Source organism: Podarcis bocagei (genome assembly GCF_964188305.1).
Source record: "Podarcis bocagei genome assembly, chromosome: 3".
In the NCBI taxonomy this organism is placed as follows: Eukaryota; Metazoa; Chordata; class Lepidosauria; order Squamata; family Lacertidae; genus Podarcis; species Podarcis bocagei.
Genome location: NC_138127.1, coordinates 71,791,322 through 71,810,803, shown reverse-complemented (window position 1 = coordinate 71,810,803; position 19,482 = coordinate 71,791,322). Strand labels below are relative to the sequence as shown.

At 42.4% G+C, this 19,482-nt stretch overlaps 1 protein-coding gene and 1 long non-coding RNA gene across 6 annotated transcripts in view; one reads left to right on the top strand and one right to left on the bottom strand.

The window, feature by feature from the left end:
* The window catches only part of MDGA1 (MAM domain containing glycosylphosphatidylinositol anchor 1), a 253,690-nt gene that overhangs the window by 223,757 nt on the left and 10,451 nt on the right, over window positions 1–19,482 (top strand). For 3 of the 5 annotated variants that reach the window (XM_081186380.1, XM_081186379.1, XM_081186381.1), the window contains exon 15: window positions 15,724–15,848. The exons of the other annotated variants lie outside the window; for them this stretch is intronic. In XM_081186380.1, coding sequence (XP_081042506.1) covers window positions 15,724–15,848 — 125 coding nt within the window. The remainder of the gene's footprint in view (window positions 1–15,723; window positions 15,849–19,482) is intronic. 5 annotated transcript variants of the gene reach the window in all.
* Window positions 7,260–19,482, bottom strand: part of LOC308582932 — a 211,818-nt gene continuing 199,595 nt past the window's right edge. The window contains exons 7-9 of the long non-coding RNA XR_014005945.1: window positions 16,003–16,164; window positions 10,436–10,582; window positions 7,260–8,335 (exon numbers count right to left, since the gene is read on the bottom strand). This is a non-coding gene — a long non-coding RNA (uncharacterized lncRNA). The remainder of the gene's footprint in view (window positions 8,336–10,435; window positions 10,583–16,002; window positions 16,165–19,482) is intronic.

Here is a 19,482-nt window from a genome sequence, read left to right as displayed (position 1 = left end):
GCCCGGGAGCGTCCTGCTTTTGAGCTTGTGGAAGAGGTGCGGAGTTTGACAGCTGTCAAAGCTGTCAAACGGACAGTTCAAGTGGAAAAATCGTTATTTAAGATCCCTCTGGACTAAAATGAGTTACAATTGAGTTAAAATTGTTGGAAACAAAGTAATAATAACAAGTTGGAGGATTGTTGGAGAAAGATTACCAAGTAACCAGATTCCCTCTAGGGGGAAGTCTGTGAAATTACAATGGCTGTGGATGGAAAGTTACTAGTGGAAATCGAAAGAATGTTTCATCTGGTGGGAGTCTTGCAAGAGCAGAGTCTGGCTATGAATAAACAACTTATGACCTTGACTTCTGGAACAAGCAGCTCTGCTGAATGTATTGAGGACCTGGATGAGAAAGAATCCACAGCTGAATTCGAAATGATATCTAAAGAAGTGGAAGAGACTAAACAAGAAAAAGAGAAAGCAAAGTTGGGAAGCACCAACCAGAAGCTGGCATCTGTGAAATATAAACAAGGAGACCTTTGGATTACATTCACCACAAACCTGCGAAAGATGCAGAAGATGAAGGAGGAGGCCCCGGGAGCTTATGGAATACAGGAACTTAAAATAAAGAAATATGATGGGGGCCTCCACTTTGACTTTGACTCTGAAGAGGCAGACTTTGTGGAAATTTTCCAGCAGCTGCTTCCAAATGTACTTGTGGGAAGAGAATATGGTTGGATGGTGACAGAATTTTTTCGAGATTCGATGACCGACATAAAGGATTACCAACAAGACCGGCGGAGAGGGACTGAAAGAGACTTGAAAGCCTCGGACGTGAGGAACCCAGGCTAAGAACTGATACTTTGGACATGTATTAGGAAGGGACGAAAACCGGGGATGGGAGGGAGGGAAGAATAGAATTGTAAAAACACTCAAGACTTTTGGGTTTAGTTAATATGATTTTTATTTAAGACAAATTGGGAAATCAATGGAAGAGAACTGGAGTCCAACTTAGGAAAAATTTATTTTTCTTTATAGAAGAGGTAACTTTAAGATGACTAAGAAGAGAAATACCAATTTGCTGACACAATTCTGGGAATTGGGATGCATGAAGGGGGGTGGGGGGAAGTCAGGGAATAAGGTTAGGAAAGTAAGATTTTCTGAAATTGTACATGTTTTTGTCTTTTGTCTTTTTTGTGTGTATATGTCTCTATAAAAGCTGAAAAACCAATAAAAATTTCTATAAATTTCTATACAATTAGCAATCGTGTGAACAGCTTGTGGGGGCAAAAAGCCAGGGATGGAGCTGATCCAGATTCTGATTCTATCATAGGGGTAGGCAGGCTTTATATGTTTCCCATTGCTGCACTCCCAAGTCTGGATTGTGGAACGTGCCCTTGCTATTTACATTGAGGAAAAATCCCACATTGGACCATAGCAGCTGGCAAAAAGCCAACCTTTCCTCCCATGACAATTTCCCAATCTAGAAAGAGTCACACCCACACACCAGTAATTTGGTTTTTAAAAGCCAGTCATTCAATTACTAGGTGCATGAATGGGTTCTGGTCTACTTTGGACCTTGAAATTATTTCATACAACACCTGAGATATATGTCATTCATTCATGGTCAGTGAATGGTGTGAGTACGGTGAAATTAACAGAGATGCCAAGGAAATTCTCTGCACAGTTTGGGTGATTCCGCTAGTGGGTGATATTCACATGCTTAAGGCAGCTACATGGAACAGAACAAGCAGAAACTTCTATAAGCTTTATCCCATATGACAAACTTAAGGGTGACTTATCCAGAGCAATAGTACCTTATCTGTCAAATGTGTCATTGACACAGAATGTATATGGAAACACCAATATTTGCTGTCTACCTAGCAATGGCCACCCCTTTCACTGTAATATATCAAAAAAATGCAGTCTAGAGAAACAACAACAGAAGTTTTAATTGAGGACCTTTCAAGCCGCATCTCACATGGCAATCATCACATTACAAAGTATATATAGTGGCCCAAATTGAATACATAGTCCATAATAGTGGTTGTAACATAATCAAGTTTAAAACTTGCATTCTGCATGCCTGAAATTAAGGAGCCAGAAATATTAGTGCTGCAGCTGTCTTCAGATAACTAGAGGATATATGGAAAGCACCCTGTAAAATAACATGTTCAGATCAGTGATTGCAGAAGATTGATTCCTGTGACCCCCAAATCAACCCTAGGTGTGCAGTGAATCCAATGTGCAGCGAATCCACAGTTGGCTGTGGAAGGGAAGCAATCACATAATTGCTTCATCTTGGACCCAGATCAATTGTCATTGCACAATGAGATGAGTGGAAAAAATCACCTCTTTGTGTACTGAAAACCATTCTGGTCACATGAATAGTAATCAATGACCACTTTGCTACATGTTCGAGCCCTGTTAGGGCATAATGTGAAACAAGCTTAAATCTCTCCTAAATCCACACAATTGCATTCATGCTGCATTTTGCATTCTGCATGATTCAAGCAAGACATTTCCCCCCATCACAGAATGGTATAGTGGCAGTTTTGAATTTGCCACTGAGCTGCATTCGAAAACGCAGGCACAAACATAGACATGCAATATGTGTCCCAATATAGGATAGGTACATTTTATCCTAAATAGCTTTACCTGGTGTTAAAACCTCTTTCTTAATTGCTACCTGCTAGTTAACTGAGCATCTCTTAATTATGCAGCCTTAACTCACAAAAAAACTTTAAGATCATGTTTCAAGCAGATGCCGAGAGGACACTTTATTATATTCTGTACCATCATGGGGTTGCCATACTGGTGCATGTTGCCAGTGGACTGACTTACCAGCATCCATCAGATCACCAAGCAAGACCACTTAGAAAATGGGACCTGAGTTGTACTGGTGGGAAATGTCTCTGGTGCTGGTGGGAAATGCTATGTGACTGAACTGGCAGGCAGGACTTGCATCTGGGGAGTCCAGGCGGAATACCAGCTATTAGGAGTCAGCAAAACAAAGCACTGAGTTGGTGGCATTGGGAGGCAGCTGAGAACCTGCAATTGTGCTTATTAAGCACATGTTGCTTTTCAAAGGATCATTAGAGACGAGAGAATAGTAAATACATCTTATCGTGGCATAGAAACAAATTACATTGCTAAAAATTTAAGCCCGGAGCAGCTTGATATTTTTCTTCCTCTAGCGCCAGCAGGGCTGGGTTTTCGCTGTTCTCGCTCGTTTGCTTTCCCCCTTTCAGAGCGGTAACTTGCCATTATTACAGAACCATAATTAAGAACACAAGCTTGCTGCTGATTGCTTTTCATTATCATTCATTTAAACGAGAGGAAAAAGCGGCCCATATTTGTTCTCGGGATTATGAACAGTAATAGATTCTTTTTGAGGGCTTTAGCTTACTCCTGGGATTTTCCTGCAGTGAGCCTTGGACTCGTGCTTCATCACCAGTTACATTACAATAAGCTTTCTGGGAGATGCAATTAGGGCAACAAGTGCAACAAACAGGAAGGGGGAAACATCCACAAGAGATGCTGTTTGGCCTCCCAGAGGAGACTCTGATGCTTCTGGGTTCTGGATTACACCTAGAAAGTCAGGTTGCTGAGGAGGCCAGGAGTGCTTTTTATCATATCCAGTTGGGGAGACGGCTGGATTCATTCTTGTTTTTCAGATCTTGCTTTTCAGAAATGTTGCTGAGGGCGCAAATCAGGCCCCCAAACTAGGGATTCACCATTCATTTACATTAATGAATGTTGCTTTCTGAAGCAGCTGTCTGTTTGGTCCCTATCTAATTTGACTCTTAATGGTTGGGGTCAGGTGAATAATTCTCTCTCTCTCTCTCTCTCTCTCTCTCTCTCTCACACACACACACACACACAGTGCTTTAGTATTTTCACATATATTTGAGTGCATTTTGATTTTAACACTAATACTGGTCTCAACCCAAGTCCAAGAATGTGACTGGCTGAAGCAAAATAAAAAGGAAATAATCACTTTTGGCTGGATTGGAGAGTTGAAGACCCCTTTGGTAATGCTTGGTGTTCCTTTGGGAAGAATGGCAGGATAATAAATAAGCAATAGGCTCTGTGTGCTTCAGGAGTTCTCTTCCTGAACTGCATATATTTTGAAATCGCTGTCATGCCACGTTCTCACTGAAGGGAGAATGAGAGAGAGATGTGAGCATGTGTTAACGTCTCCCTTTGTATCACCTCTCTTGTCTTAATGACTAGGATGTCAAGTGGGGGGTTCAAGTCTTCTCTAATTTCCCATTATGCTTCTCCCCACCTGAGTGCCATCATCTGTAGACAGTATCAGTATGAAAGTTTCTTCTATTGTCTGAAAAGCAGGATAAGGAGGTGCTTTGTGGAGGTTGCGTAATGGTGTTACGTATGTCATTAGATTGTGTAATGGTGTTAGGAAGAAGTGGAAAGGCTATCCACAGCTTTCTCCTGAAACACTTTAGGAAAGGAACATTGCATTTAGAAAGAATTATGGGCAGAACAACACAATAGAAAACCGCACCTCAGAATTAACAGGAACATGTTTATTTATAGATAGGTAGCCGTGTTGGTCTGCCATAGTCAAAATAAAAAAATTCCTTCCAGTAGCACCTTAAAGACCAACTAAGTTAGTTCTTGATATGAGCTTTCATGTGCATGCACACTTCTTCAGATACACTGAAACAGAAGTGTGCATGCACACGAAAGCTCATACCAAGAACTAACTTAGTTGGTCTTTAAGGTGCTACTGGAAGGAATTTTTTTATTATGTTTATTTATATTTGTTGTCCTTTTATACAATGTCTATCCCACCTCTCACATAAATGTCAAGACACGCTTCATCTAAGATTAAGCTTGCAAGCTTTTTGCCCAGCCCTGAACCTCTGCCTTTAATTTGCAACCTCCCCTGCAGAAAGAAAGTATTAGCACATCCCACTGCTTGCTCGCTTTGCTATTGCATAGACTTTTGCTTTTTGCTGAGAGACGGTCCCTTGCAGCTGTTCTCCCATAGACTTCTATCTGTTACAGATAGACTGAGCATAGCAATGTTGTCTTTGAACGGGAGTTTGCAGAATATATATATGAAAGGTAAACAGCAGTTAGAACACATATTTTTGCTTTTCTGGGGACATTTTTGGCTTTCTGGGACGCATTGCACATTTCATGTAAATACTTGTTAGCAAGACCCAGTGCCGTTAATTTTTTATATGAAATAAAATAAAAGTTAGCTTCAGCAGGGAGGAAGTTGAAGCAAGATGAAGCGGTATGTTTTCCCTGCCCACATTTCTCTATTTCAAATCCTCCATGTTTGCCATCACAGCACCTGTTTGAATCCTGCAGAGGTAAAGATAATTGGGGAGGCAAGTTGGGCAAGAAGCCTATGGAACAGCGAAAAGGATTGAGCAAACACATTCAGCACTGCTTCTTCACTTATTGTGTGTGTGCACGTGCACACACACACAGAAGGTGCTTTTGAAAGAATGGGAGGGAGGGTGCATCTGTAAACAGGTAGTTGAGATATTGCAAATGGATCACTGACAACAGGCTTTGTTGCTTTCTTTGGTTTTTACTGATTGGATTTTCCCTATAAAGGGTAAATCCAGATTAAGTTGGGAGGGGAGGAATGCAGGCTAGCATTTTGATTCCTACACTGTTGTGTGGATGCTGCAAAACAGCTTGTGTCTATGAGGAAGACCCAATCCCACAAGAAACACCTGCATGGAATCTCCCAGAGACAGACATGGGAACTCTCCGATACAGGTTTGCATATATAGGTATTGGGCACCTCAGCCTCTCTATTGGGCTAACAGAAAAGTACTAAATGTTTCTACCGGAAGTCATGTCTGAGGTCTTGCAAGGCCTCAGACCTGACCTCTGTGAGACCTCGGAAGTACCGCTACACCGCTGCTGCTGTGTGATGTCATGACTTTATGTCACAGGCATCATTGGGCACCCATAACCTGGGGCCCAAGTCAGCATCCCTGGCTTGCTAGATCTAATTTAGAATTTCTGGAGTAAGTTATAGAGCTGATCATCAGTCTCTTCTTTCAGCCTGCCTATGCCAAAGCCTCTTTTAATTGTCTTCCTATGAAATGCCAATCTTGCGTGACTATGAAATGCCAATCTTGAGAGACCGATGCTGCAGTCTGCAGATCATTTCTTCCCATAAATTTCACTCACTGGTGCTAACTTGGATTTAAGTGATCTGTGCATTGCATTCGGACATCATATGCAAGAGTATTGCAGCAAGTCACGGAGGATGCCTTATGTTGAGTCATACTTCAAGAGTTAGTCCTACCGCTAAGCAGGAACACACCAGGGAGGTAACAGGGTCCTTGTGGGGAGTGATATTTCCCCATTACCAGCCATTCCTGGAAGTGGGAGTTGTTCTTTCCTTCCTCCCATGCATGTTATTTGGAAAGTGAATTGTAATGTGAGCAGGTTATAAATATTTTAAAATAAATAAATTTTTAAAGGGATGGGGAGGTGGGCAATAGGCTTGATCCCCAAAATGGCTGGTGGGGGGAGAAGCCTCTCTTGCCACATCCTTTTGGAGTGACATGGTCCTCGTGGTGACGGGAGATTTCACACAGGTGCTGCACTTTTCCCACCTCATGCATTGAGAGATGATGGGGAGGGAATAGGCAGGATGCCTGAAAAAGGCTAGTGTGGGGAAAGAAGCCCATTCCCCTTTTCTCCCAGTGCAAGGTGAAAGGAGGGGTTGCTCCCTTAACCTGCCTTGACTGGCTGTAGAGGTGTGCCTATGTGCACCTGTGTAGGAAAGGAAAAAGAAAGATGACACAGGACTTAAAACCTCCTCAATTTTTATTGTACTTCACAGTGGCATGTGACACAGACTGTTTTTAGGAAGATACATTGTGGTGTAAGGAGGTTTCTGTCCCATCCTGGGTTTGTTGCAGTCAGCACTGCTTCCCACTAGGATTCAGTTTAGCTAAGTTTTTCATCTTGTTATCCCCTTTGGCTGAAATTTGCATAATTATTTACATTTCAGTGGAATGGGAAAGTTTTTAAAAATGCAGTATACATGCAGGTCCCGCTTACCGAACACAATACGTTCCCTGGAAATTGTTTGTTAGGCAAGCGTTCACATAACAAGTCCACAATCTCCACGGATTCTTATGGAAATATTTCAAATCTATAGTTTGTCCAGTCTCTCTCCCCTGCTCCCTTCCTGGTTTCTTCCTGAAATGGCTGCAGCCAACCAGAAAAAAAAAATACATTATTTGCCTTTCTTGCTCCCTGATTTGTCCGATATATCCTATCTACCCTACTCCCTGCCTGCCTGCCTGGTTTCTGCTGACCAGCAAACACAAACAAGGAAGGATGTGGGCAAACTCTGGCTGTTCAAATATCTGAATCTGTGGTGTGTATAGCAAAGTTTGGGTACCAATTCTTCGTGTTTGGATACCTGAATTTTCACATAACAAGCAGTTGAATAGCAGGACCTGTGTATATAACATAATTCTTTACATACTACTTGCAGACAAAAAAAAGAGTTAATACCACTCGTATTCATTTGCATGAGTTCCATTCCTGAGCTCTGGTGAACATGTGAATTGCAAGAATTTTCACTCCCATTTCTGTTTCTGACAGAATTTTCTGGCATCCCAAGTTGTGTTCCATGCAGGATTTCCCATGAGCAGCCACCGCGTTTGCAAAAACAATAACACACCAGCTCAGTGAGAACTTCCAAATGAAAGGGGCTTCAGTATGGAAGGCACCCTGATTGTTATGCAGTAGGTGAAGAGTGAAAATAGTAAGCTATCTCTATTCCTGCTTTGCTATCCTAAATGTCATTCAGCCACCTACAGCAGGCTTTAAGCATGTTCCCCTTTGCCTGTATGATCAGCTGCTGCTCACCATTGTTACTGGCCAGGCTAACTCAGTGAGATTTATATTGAGTGGAAACTGAAATCAGACCTTTTCATCCAGAAACCTCTAGCATTTAAATGCATCCCCTGGGTTACTGTATCTAGTATCACAGCTGGTGCACTTCTGTGTACCAGGCACTCTTCTAAATGCCAGCTCTGGACTTTAAAAAGAGCCAGAAGCAGCCACTGCTCACTCATATATTGATTATTTCCTCACATTTGTTATGAGCCTTTATTTCATTTTCTGATTAATAACAGTTGTTGTTGTTTGTTTGTTAAATTTATTACCCACCCTTTGGGCAGCAGCTCACAGGGTGGGTTATTGCAATTTTAAAATCAGCATTAGAAACAATTTAAAAAATTACAGTCACAGGAATAGGGTGGGTCTTAAAACACACTCAGCTGTCAAAGGCCTGGGTGAAGCTGAGAGCCTTACAGCGATGGTGCCAGACACACCTCTAGGTGTGGAGAAGGAATTCCACAATTTAGTTGTAAGAACCTAACAAATGCAAATGTGGGGGGGGGGGGAATACCAAGGCCCTTAGGCCTAACTACCGTTCCTCTCCCATGGTGAGCTTTGATATTTTGCAAGGAGCTGGCAACTGCCCTCTGGCAACCAACCGCTTGCATGTGCATTGTGAGCAGTTGCACCCAAGAAAAGCCAAGCGCAAATCAGGTGGGGGGAAGTGGCCAAAGAGGAGGAGAAAATAAAAATTGCCAGTGAGGAGGTAAGATCTTGAAAAGGAAATTGCATGATTGCAATTATTCATTCTTTCATTGAATTAATATCTCATCCTTCCTCCCAAAGGAGCCCAAGGCAGCAATCAATAGCTGACTCAGCATCTCCTGTGTTTCAGTTGCTTCATAAGTGATGGGGCTGAAGGACAGCTATTTCCGCTTCCTTACAGTTCTTACATTAACGTTTAGGAAACATACCTTAGATTCCTGTCCACCATCAGGCCACTGAGGAATCAGCGCCTCGGTAATAACATTCCAGATGTTTGCGAGTGAGTAAGCTCATTCCTCTGCTTCTTCCTTCTGAACTGCTTTTATCAATGAAGGTAGAAGAGTCATCAGAAAGCTGAGAAGGAGGGAAATGTAATACACTGCTTCTAGGAAACCTGTGAGATTTCTAAGGGGTGGAGCCTTAGAGTACGCTAATGCTCCATCCCTAGAGGGGGAAAACAGTAATGGAAATGCTCTCAAAATGCACGTTTACAGTTGTGACAGTAGCAGCCAGAAGAGCAAATCTTGCCACCTTCATTCTTCTGAATTACTATATTTGAATATGCTGAGAATATCCTGCATAGCCCACACTTTCCCACTATTTGGTGAGGGTTTCACCACTATCAGTATTCCATAGTTTTCAATGCAATAAAAACAACCTAATATCATTCAGAAATGAGCTACTTCACCCTGTTTACTGGTAGGACCAGCTGTAGAACCTCTTCCACAAGATATCTGGTTGCAATGCACAAATGATCCAACTGCCCGACATAAGAGCTGACCTCCAAACCAGCATGTCTCTTCAGTATGGCCGCTAGCCATAGTAAAACTATGTACATAGTACAGAGAATATATTGTTACCCAAATGTTTTAGGTAACCCCCTGCTATTCAGATGAATGAGAAGAAGAAGAAGAAGAGTTTGGATTTGATATCCCGCCTTTCACTCCTCTTCAGGAGTCTCAAAGCGGCTAACATTCTCCTTTCCCTTCCTCCCCCACAACAAACACTCTGTGAGGTGAGTGGGGCTGAGAGACTTCACAGAAGTGTGACTGGCCCAAGGTCACCCAGCAGCTGCATGTGGAGGAGCGGAGACACGAACCCGGTTTCCCAGATTACGTGACTACCGCTCTTAACCACTACACCACACTGGCTCTCAATATTGAGGCTGCACAATATTCAAAAAGCATTAATTAATCAGCCTAATCAACAGAACAGCTGGGTCACTTCCCCAATTTACACACTTGCCTCCTCCTTGTGCAGGTCAGTTTCTTCCTCTGGAAAACAGAAGGAGCAATGAGATTAATCTGCTTTCCAGAGACACTCGCCAGCCTTAATTGCTATTTGCAAAGTGCTCTCTGCACCTCCAGCGGAGGCCATGTGGAGGTATTTGACACTTTGTTGGCTCTTGCTCCTTCCCTCTGTTTTGTGGCAGAGCTGAAACTTTCTGCACAGGTATATTGGTTTGCTTAATGGCCGGGAGTTCAAAGCTGGATCACTTTTGCTTTTCTGATACTGCTTCATTTCCTTCTTTACTTTGCCTTCTCCTCCTTCCTGCAGGTGCCAGAGTTCATTTTCTGGATAATTTGACCCACTTCTGTCTGTGCAGCTATGTTCCTGGCCTAGAGGGTTCTAACCAGAGTGTGCTAACATAGGATTCTTCATTGTACTGAGTCAGGATTCTCTACCCTGACTGGCCGAGGCTTTCTGGGTTTTCAAACTGAGGTCTCCCAGTTCTACCTGGAGATGCCAGAGGTTGAACATGGGACCTTCTGCATGCAAAGCAGATGCTCTACCACAGAGCTACAACACTATAGCTGGATTTTGAACTTACGCGCTGGCACTTTCTTCCTGAAAGTGTTGAAGATGTCAAGGCTTCTGGCTTCATGTAAATGATTTCCTCCAGGTTTCTGTTATATTTCCTCAGGGCCAGTGCAGTACAACAGGGTTGTTGATTTGTCCAATAACTGTCAGATAGTGTCTACAGTGAAACCATCTGAGAATCAATGTAAGGTATTGTTAAAAGTGTATTGCCACAAATCAGATCAGACTGATTTCTGGAGGCATAAATGTCCCTGCTAAAACTTAGCAAAACAAAACTAGCCTGTGACCAATCCTTATGGTAGCCATGCTGTGGCTAAGTCAGTCTGATCTCCTTCCACTGGCTGGTGTTTCCGATAGTTCCTTGTGTAATTGTGCAAAGATACAGGTATAAATTCGTGCAATTACACTGCTTCAGTATGGCTGAAGTGCACACTTTCTGGAAGTTTAAAAGGTTTTTTAAAACACTGGTTTATGACAATGCCAAACAGTTAACACCCCCCTCCTCAGGTGGGGACCGGTAATAACATTTTGAGCAAAGCGTAGCTCTATGCCATGGGTAAGCAAACTAAGGGCCGGATCCAGCCCAATCGCCTTCTAAATCTGGCACACGGACGATCTGGGAATAGTGTGTTTTTACATGAGTAGAATGTGTCCTTTTATTTAAAATGCATTTCTGGGTTATTTGTGGGGCATAGCAATTTGTTCATTCCCTCCCCCCCCCCAAAAAAAAATAGTCCAGCCCCTCACAAGGTCTGAGGGACAGTGGACTGGCCCCTTGCTGAAAAAGTTGGCTGACCCTGCTCTATGCTGTGTGGTGGGGTTTACTTACAATTTGGTAGCAATGCGGGGGGGGGGCAGGGGAACACAACCAATTCTGGCCTTGTAAAACCAGCATTGCTGACATCTGAGCAGTAACATAGACAAGAGTCAAAGAGGATATTGCCTGTTTTGCAAATCTGTGCTTCCACTTGTTGATGAAGCAGGAGCATGAGATGAGCATGACAAGATATTCAAATCTTTAAATAGGAACTACAGGATGTGGAGCAATCCTGCACCAGCCTCATGTCTTCGACAAATACAGGCATGACCTATATTTATGCCATGCTCAAAGCTGACAGTGGTGTAGATGAAAGCAGCGCCCAGTGCAAATCAAGTACACATCAGAGATGTGGCATTGTACTATGCACTATTCTTTTCCTCTCTCTCTCTCTCTCTCTCTCTCTCTCTCTCTCTCTCTCACACACACACACACACACACACACACACACATCTATACATCTATACATCTTTATTTCTGTTTCTCGCTCTCGCTCATTAATGTTATAACCTTGGGAGTATATATTTAGGCAATGACCATTGGCATTTATTGGCCAACTTGCAGAGATTTCTTGCTTTTCTACAATTTTCTACAGTTCTTTCTGGCTTATCCACCCAGAGCCAACACATGCATCATCTTTACTGGACACCTTTGAACTTCTTCCAGTTTATCTAGTCTTCTGACAGCAAAGCAGCCAGAACAGCGTCCAGTGTCCAAATGGACTTCTTCCAGAACTGTGGAGGGATGTATACGCCCTTTTTAAGAATACAACTCATTTTGATATTTTCCATGTGATTATTTGCCCAGTCCTAAAAGTTTTCTATTTGTGTGCTCTGTTGCTTCCTATAGCTAACACACCGAATTGGGGGGGGGGGGGAGGTAGAGATGATTTAGGTAAATTTCCCATACACTAGTTAAAGAAATCCACTGGTGGTGTTATTTAAGTGGAAGAGCCATCAGTGAAGAGCCACCACATTTAACAGGGACATACGGTATGTGTAATTCCAAGCCAGCACTTCACCAGAGATCATCCAAAGCATTTCTCAGCATGGTCGAGATTTTTAAGATAAGATGGGGAAAGGGGAGGGCCGAAAGGTGCAAGAAAGGATAAACACCTGCTACTGTGAATAATAAAAGCCTAATTAAAATGTTAACATTTCCCAAATTGAAATACATCCAATATGTGCTTACAATTAAATCATCTCTTTAAGATATACAAAATGTTTGCAAAACATGTTTGTAATATGGGGAGTTATTCAGTGTCTCTGTGTGTCAATCATTCGATCAGCGCAAGCATATTGGCTATCCAGGTGGAACAAGCCCCACCCTCCTGTGTGCTGTTCTGGGGGTCCCCCTCTACAAAGCAAAATTCAGGTGACATGTAGGTGGGTGGAGAACACCCCATTATACAAGTGGAACTCCACTGACAGGACTAATTAGCTGAATCCCACTCAAAATATTTTAAATATATTCATTATAATAAAGCACCAAAATAGTGTCTTTGCCTCTTAACCCTAATTTAAAATGACCTTCCTCCTGCCTCACCTGCAAGAGCCAACCTCCATGGCACTGAAGGTATGTACATATGGAGACTGGGAACCCGTCAAATATTGCTCCATGTCATCACAATTTATTTTGCGGTGAACCACCCCAGCAGCAAGAAATTAAATGCAAGTGCAAATAGCAGCTGCCAAAAGGTTACTACTTTCATAGCACAGCAGAACGAAAAATATTGGGAATGGGATTTTGCTGTAGCACAACCTTCTACAGAGACATCCTCTTTTCTTAGATTTAAGGTCTTCACTGGTAAAATCAAACACCTGCAGTATTGGGATGTGGAGCTTATGACAGAGGGAGGAGCCAAGAAAAGACAGTGCCCAGCCATATCATCATCATCATTACCATCACGAAAGGAATCAGCCTAACATGTTCTTGTTGCTTATCTGCCAGTTCTAAGTAGAGACTCTGTGGATAATGCCTTGTCAAACGAATCTTTCACTTGCTTAGCTGATAGAGACAGCAATTGGTTCCAGTGTGGAACGATTTAAATCTCCAAGCCAGAAAGGTCTGGTTCAAAGCATTAATTTTAATCAAGTTTTCCATTTAAGGAAAAGTCAGCCTATCTGTAATGCAAAATGACTAAACTAGTCTGACGGGCTTTGTTAGGCTTCTCCCCAATGTCACAGAGCCAGGGGCAGCTCTATTATGGTATGTTACCTTCTCTTCCTCCCTCATTCACAGTACTGTACTGAGGTGGACAAAGCTGGACTAGGTCCATCCATTTTAATACTACCACCTTGGTCAACAAGCAAGCAATGCCATTACCAAAACTCAGGTAGAGAATGCCTACCCCTCACCCTGCCTCCCACACTTAGGTAGCAAATACCTGGAAACTGCCAAACAGGAGTAAACTGGGTCTGATGCATATTTTCAGACTCACTGTCCACATTCCCTAACCATTATTATTTCTCAATAGCTTCAGATTTAAAGTGTGTTGGAGCAATGATCCCCAATTATGTGGACAGTTCTACTAGGCAGAGGGCCTTCTCGGCAGTGGCACCTGCACTGTGGAACGCCCGCCCACCAGATGTCAAGGAAATAAACAACTATCTGACTTTTAGAAGACATCTGAAGGCAGCCCTGTTTAGGGAAGTTTTTAATGTTTGATGTTTTATTGTGTTTTTAATATCCTGTTGGAAACTGCCCAGAGTGGCTGGGGAGGCCTGGCCAGATGGGTGGGGTATAAGCAAGAATTAATTACTAGCAATTAATTAATTAATTAATTACTAGCAATCAAGCAGACCTGAGTAGAACCCCTTGAAGATCTTCCCTGTTGGTAACTGAGGGGATGCGAGGATATTGGGTTGGAGTTTGCATTTGCAAATGCCTAAACACACCTCAAATGTTAAGGTGTTTGTGTTTTTCAAGGCAAAGGTCCTGTATTGAACCAAGCCAGAACCATTAATGAGAAACATTTATTTGAGGCAAGTCAGAAAGCATATAAAACATGGGGGGGGGTTGAGAGGGAGAAAAACAGATTTCCGGGTAAAACGCAGCCCAGTCATATACATAAGGGCTGAAGACTAATTGGTTTGTATGGCTTCCCCCCTTTCCTTTTCTTTAGTATTTAAATTGTAATACTGACGTCTGTTTTTAAACGTTTTTATTTTATACTGGCAAGCTGCTTTGTGCAGATAGCTATATTTTGAAAGAAGTGTCTCATAAATAAATGTATTTTTATACCACTGCTTCTCCACAGAACTCAAATGGGCTTGCACGTACACATTCCCCTCCCTTATCTTCACAATGAATGTGAGGCAGGTTAAGCTGGCAGATGATGACTAGACTAAGGTCACTAGTGAATTCTGGCGCTTGAGTGGAAGTTCGAACCTGGGCCTCTCCAGGGATCCTAGGCCACAACCTAACACCTGCAATACATTCAACCATTACCCAACAACAACTGCGAGTCCATTTTCAAAACGGCCTTATTTAGCTACACAGCAGTATAGTCAAACATGCCACAGGGATCACTCAAGTCAATGCATTCACTACCTGACAAATTGAGATTGCTGAATTTTTCCATCTCTCATGACTTTTGGCCAATCGTAGCACATTTCCCATGAGAACAAGATGAACAGGCCTTTAAGTCCTAGTGCGTTCAATAAGGCTTACTTCTCAGAAGACATGCACTGTTTCTGGCCTTAATGCTAGGATGAGGAGGCACCCTTACGCACCCACCCTGAGGTTGTTGGGTCACAATTCCCCTCGTCCCTGAACACTCACCATGCTGGCTAGGGCTGATGGGAGTGGAACTTTAATTTCTGGAGAGCGGCAGGCACTCCCCTTCTCTGCCTTAGTGCATCATTAGCTGCCCTGGGCGCAGCTTGATTCAAGGAAAGGGGTTGTACAAAGAAGGAGAATTGAGTCTAAATTCACATTTTTATTTGTCACATCCAGCATGTAGGAAATGGAATGTACCAACTCTCCCTCTTTAAATGGTTTCAGTTTGGTTCACATGTAATTCAGAAGAATAATGTTTAGCTTTCCTACCAGTTGCTGGAAACGGCAGGAGGGGAGAGTGCTGTCGTACCCAAGTCCTACTTCTGTGTTTCCCACTGTGAGAACAGGATGCCTGACTAGATGGGTCACTGGTCTGATGTAACGGACTCTTCTTATGTTCCCAAATCTACATTATGTCTAGTTGGTACTGCAGTGGACTCAGATTGACTGGGAATTAACTGGGTTCCAGGGGGGGATTCTGAGGGGGGAAACGAACCACAGGGCAGGAAAACCTTTGAATTGGCGTGGCAAACTATGTGTTGATTTTTGAATAGCTGCCATTCTGATGCATTTAATTCACTGGGAGAACTAGCGTGCAAGACCTAGTTTAGATGCAGGCATAGAATGGCCCCTAAGAGAAAGGAAGAGGTTGCTGTGGAGAAGCAGTGTGACTCCAGTGTCTGGTTGCCGCTCTCTTACAGGCTCCTTAAACCTCTTGGTTCACGTGAAGAATAAGCAGCCCACTCAAGCCTTGTCACTCAAAGGGGACAAAGGAAATGCCTGGCAACAAGCACATGTACCTATCAACCCTGCAGGACCTTTCCAGGTAAGCAGATCCTTGGGGGCTGAGGCAACAAATGCCAACTCACATAGATGGGCTCGCAGCAAAACAGCCAGAAAACTTGTTTACTCCTAGTTGCTGTGGTTGTAGAAAAGAAGCCAGAGTCAACGGGCCCCAAGTGAGCTTATTAACAACCTACTTCTCTCCATGAATGGTCAGTTAGTATTGTTGCTTGAGCAGCAGGTAGCCATGTAAGCACATGCCTCAATCTGTCCCAAAATTAATTCACACTTCCATCCGGTATTTTCCAGTCTGCTGCAATTGGTTTATTTTGCACAAGTCTGCACATCTATCTTGTCATCTGCTAATAAAGAAAAATGTTGTTGTTTTTCACATAACGCACGATAGATAAGCATGTCTCAGCCATCAACAGATATTTACAAATCAGTTACCTTTCCTGCCCAATCCTTTTCAAAGTTAATTAGCTTCCATAGGCAAAGTAGCCCTGTTAGTCTTTTGCAGCAAAAACAACAAACAGCCTTGTTACATCTTAAATACAAAGTTAATGAAGTGGCTAATGGCCCATCACAAAGCCATCTATGGCTGCGACCCTAACCATGCCTACTTGGAAGTAAGTCTAACTAAAGAGATTACTTATTTCCATATCATATGATGAGCTTTGCATGCCATGGGTTTTAAAATTTCACAGCAGGAAGCTGACTATCACTGAACACAATAGGATTTACTTATGAGTAGACATAGTTAGGATGACACCGTTAGTGCATACAGACTGCCTTTGGCAACAAATACTTCAGAAAGCAGAGAGGTGCTTGAATATGTAACGAATATGTAAATAGCAAACGACATGTGCATGTTTTTTAAAAAGTTAATTGTGGAGAACTAAGGGAGATATCCTTCACAGCAAGAGTCTGTGATGCAATGGGGTTTGAATGAGCAGACTGAAAGAAAATTGCTTGTTCAACCAGATTTCTCTGACATCCTTAGCACCAGGCTACTACTTGTAACTGATGCTTGAGTCAAGAGCAATGAATCTGCTATTGGCCTCCTAATTATAGGGCAGTTTGTGAGACCCAGACATGCCTTTATTCCCCATCTGTGGTAATTCATGATGATACTTATGCGTTTGTCTGCTAATACATGGCTTGAGCAGCTGTTGTGTGCCAACTGCCTTGTTATTGCCAAATACAAGGTGACACGGAAGTTTATAAAATTATGCATATCATGAAGAAAGTGGGTAGAGAAAAGTTTTTATTCCTCTGCCATGACACTAGGGTTGCAGTATTTCAAGAAGTAAAACTCCTTAGATTTTATTTTTTTTAGGAAGATCCCAAAATTGCTGAGCTTTTTAAAGAAACCCACCAAAATTGTTGAGATTTTTTTGGGGAACCAATTCAAATTGTTCGACTTTTGGGGGGAAAAACTCAACCAAAAATAGTGATTTAAAGCTTTTGGAGCTGTTTCCACTGCTTTCCCCATCCGGGTTTCCCCTGATATTTTGCCAATCGGCAAAATTCTCCCAACGCCATTTTTACACCCAGAAACCAGGACATGTCAGGAACTTTCCTGATGTATGGCAAGCCTACATGACACTAGAAACGGTAGAAATCCAGTGAAGCTGAATGTTGGGAGATTCTGGACAGATAAAAGAAAATACTTCTTTATGCAGCATGCAGTTTGACTACAAAACTCGTTCCCACAGAATGCAATGATGGCCACCAATTTACATGGCTTTGAAAAGAGGATTGGGCAGATTCATGGAGGAGAAGGCTATCAATAGCTGCTAGCCCTGGTGGCTGTGCTCTGCCTCCGAATATCAGTCGCTGGAGACCACAGGAGAGGAGAGTGCTCTTCTGCTCAGATACTGCTTAAGGGTTTCTAACAGGCATCTGGTTGGTCACTGTGAGAACAGGATCTGGTACTAGGTGGCTCCTGGCTCTTACTACATTTTTATGTGTGACTGTGGGTAGAATTAAATGTTATGGGAGATGTGTGACTGCTACCGGTAACCCTACAATGCAGTGCAGCAGCTAAAGCATAGCACAGCGATACCATGTTATTCAGTTTTATTTCTGGATGTTGTCAGAGAGAAAGGAGGATGAAACTCTGGACCACTAATTTTTGGTGGCAACTACATATTTCATATAATGTGTATTCCAGCACTGGGACTATCCATGGTAGCAGAATGTTTCTTGTGGCCTTTGAGCCAGGCACATTATTACTCTTGTTATCTATAATTGGGTATATAGGAGTAAGCTCACACATTTGCTCTAAGCATTATAAAAAAATTCCTTCCAGTAGCACCTTAAAGACCAACTAAGTTAGTTCTTGGTATGAGTTCATACCAAGAACTAACTTAGTTGGTCTTTAAGGTGCTACTGGAAGGAATTTTTTTATTTTGACTATGGCAGACCAACACGGCTACCTATCTGTAGCTCTAAGCATTGTTTACTTTGCACAAGTTTTTAGAGGCTGTCATCATTTATTTTTTTTACTGACCCCATGTCTTTAACAAACACTTTAACATGCAGCAATTTAGGCAGGGGAAGTTTTTCCTCCTGTTGAGATCCATGGGAAGAAAAAATTTGCAAAAACATGCTGCTGGTTGGACTCGATGACCCTTGTGGTCCCTTCCAACTCTAGGGTGCTGGACAAGAATGGGCCATTGGCCTGATCCAGCAGGACTCTTCTTATGTTCTTAAAGTGTGGTGGTGCCATGAGGACTCTCCTGCTTCCATCGCTGCACTTCATGAGCCACCACTGGGTTTTCTATGGCTGTGTGCTGAGACTAGGGAGAGGTTCGCAGCCTTGTAATTTGTGGTGAATGTGAATACAAGGACAGCTGTCATCTTGCAACTGTAGGATATTTGTATATGAATGTTACTAGGTAACATACTCCAGGTATCTTTATTATTTCACATACGCTTTATTTCTGAAGATATGATACATAATGGATAAACTGCGTTTAGGTTTAATTTCAAGAGCCAAACAAGTATATAAAGGTTCTCTTGTGAGTTATATGATGCTCTTTAAGTTTAGAGTTGGGATTAGGAAAGGCCCCTCCCACACCTTTCCTCTGTAACTGGCCCAAATTGAGACAGGATGCTGTAGCAATGCAAAGCTATACTCAATGACATTTGCTTGTGGCGATTCAGCAACTGGTTTTGCTTGTGCTTAGGATATAACTAAGGTTTTGTGTGTATTCCTTTATTTTGATGTAGTATTTTATTTTGTTACTAAATTCTATATTTTATTAAATTTCTACACCGTCCTTTATCACAGTGTAGTTTACAATATAAAAACACAATAAAAACACAATAATGTACAATAATAATAAACCCCACAGTTTAAAAGGCCAGCCTGTATTCGCCCCATAGGATGCACACAGATTTCCCCTTCATTTTTGGAGGGGGGAAAAGTGCGTCCTATAGGGCGAAAAATACGGTAGCTTATCGCTGTCCAATGCTGATGGAAGGCACTTGTGCAATGGATTCAGAAAGTACCCCCAAGCTATGTACTTGCTCTTTCAGAGGGAATGTAAACCTATCAAGAGCAGGCAATCATCGATCAATCTGCTCTAGGAAGCCACTCACTATCAGTGCTTCAATCTTATTTGGATTGCAACCTGGACATTGGAAGCATACTTTTAAGTCCCTCAATG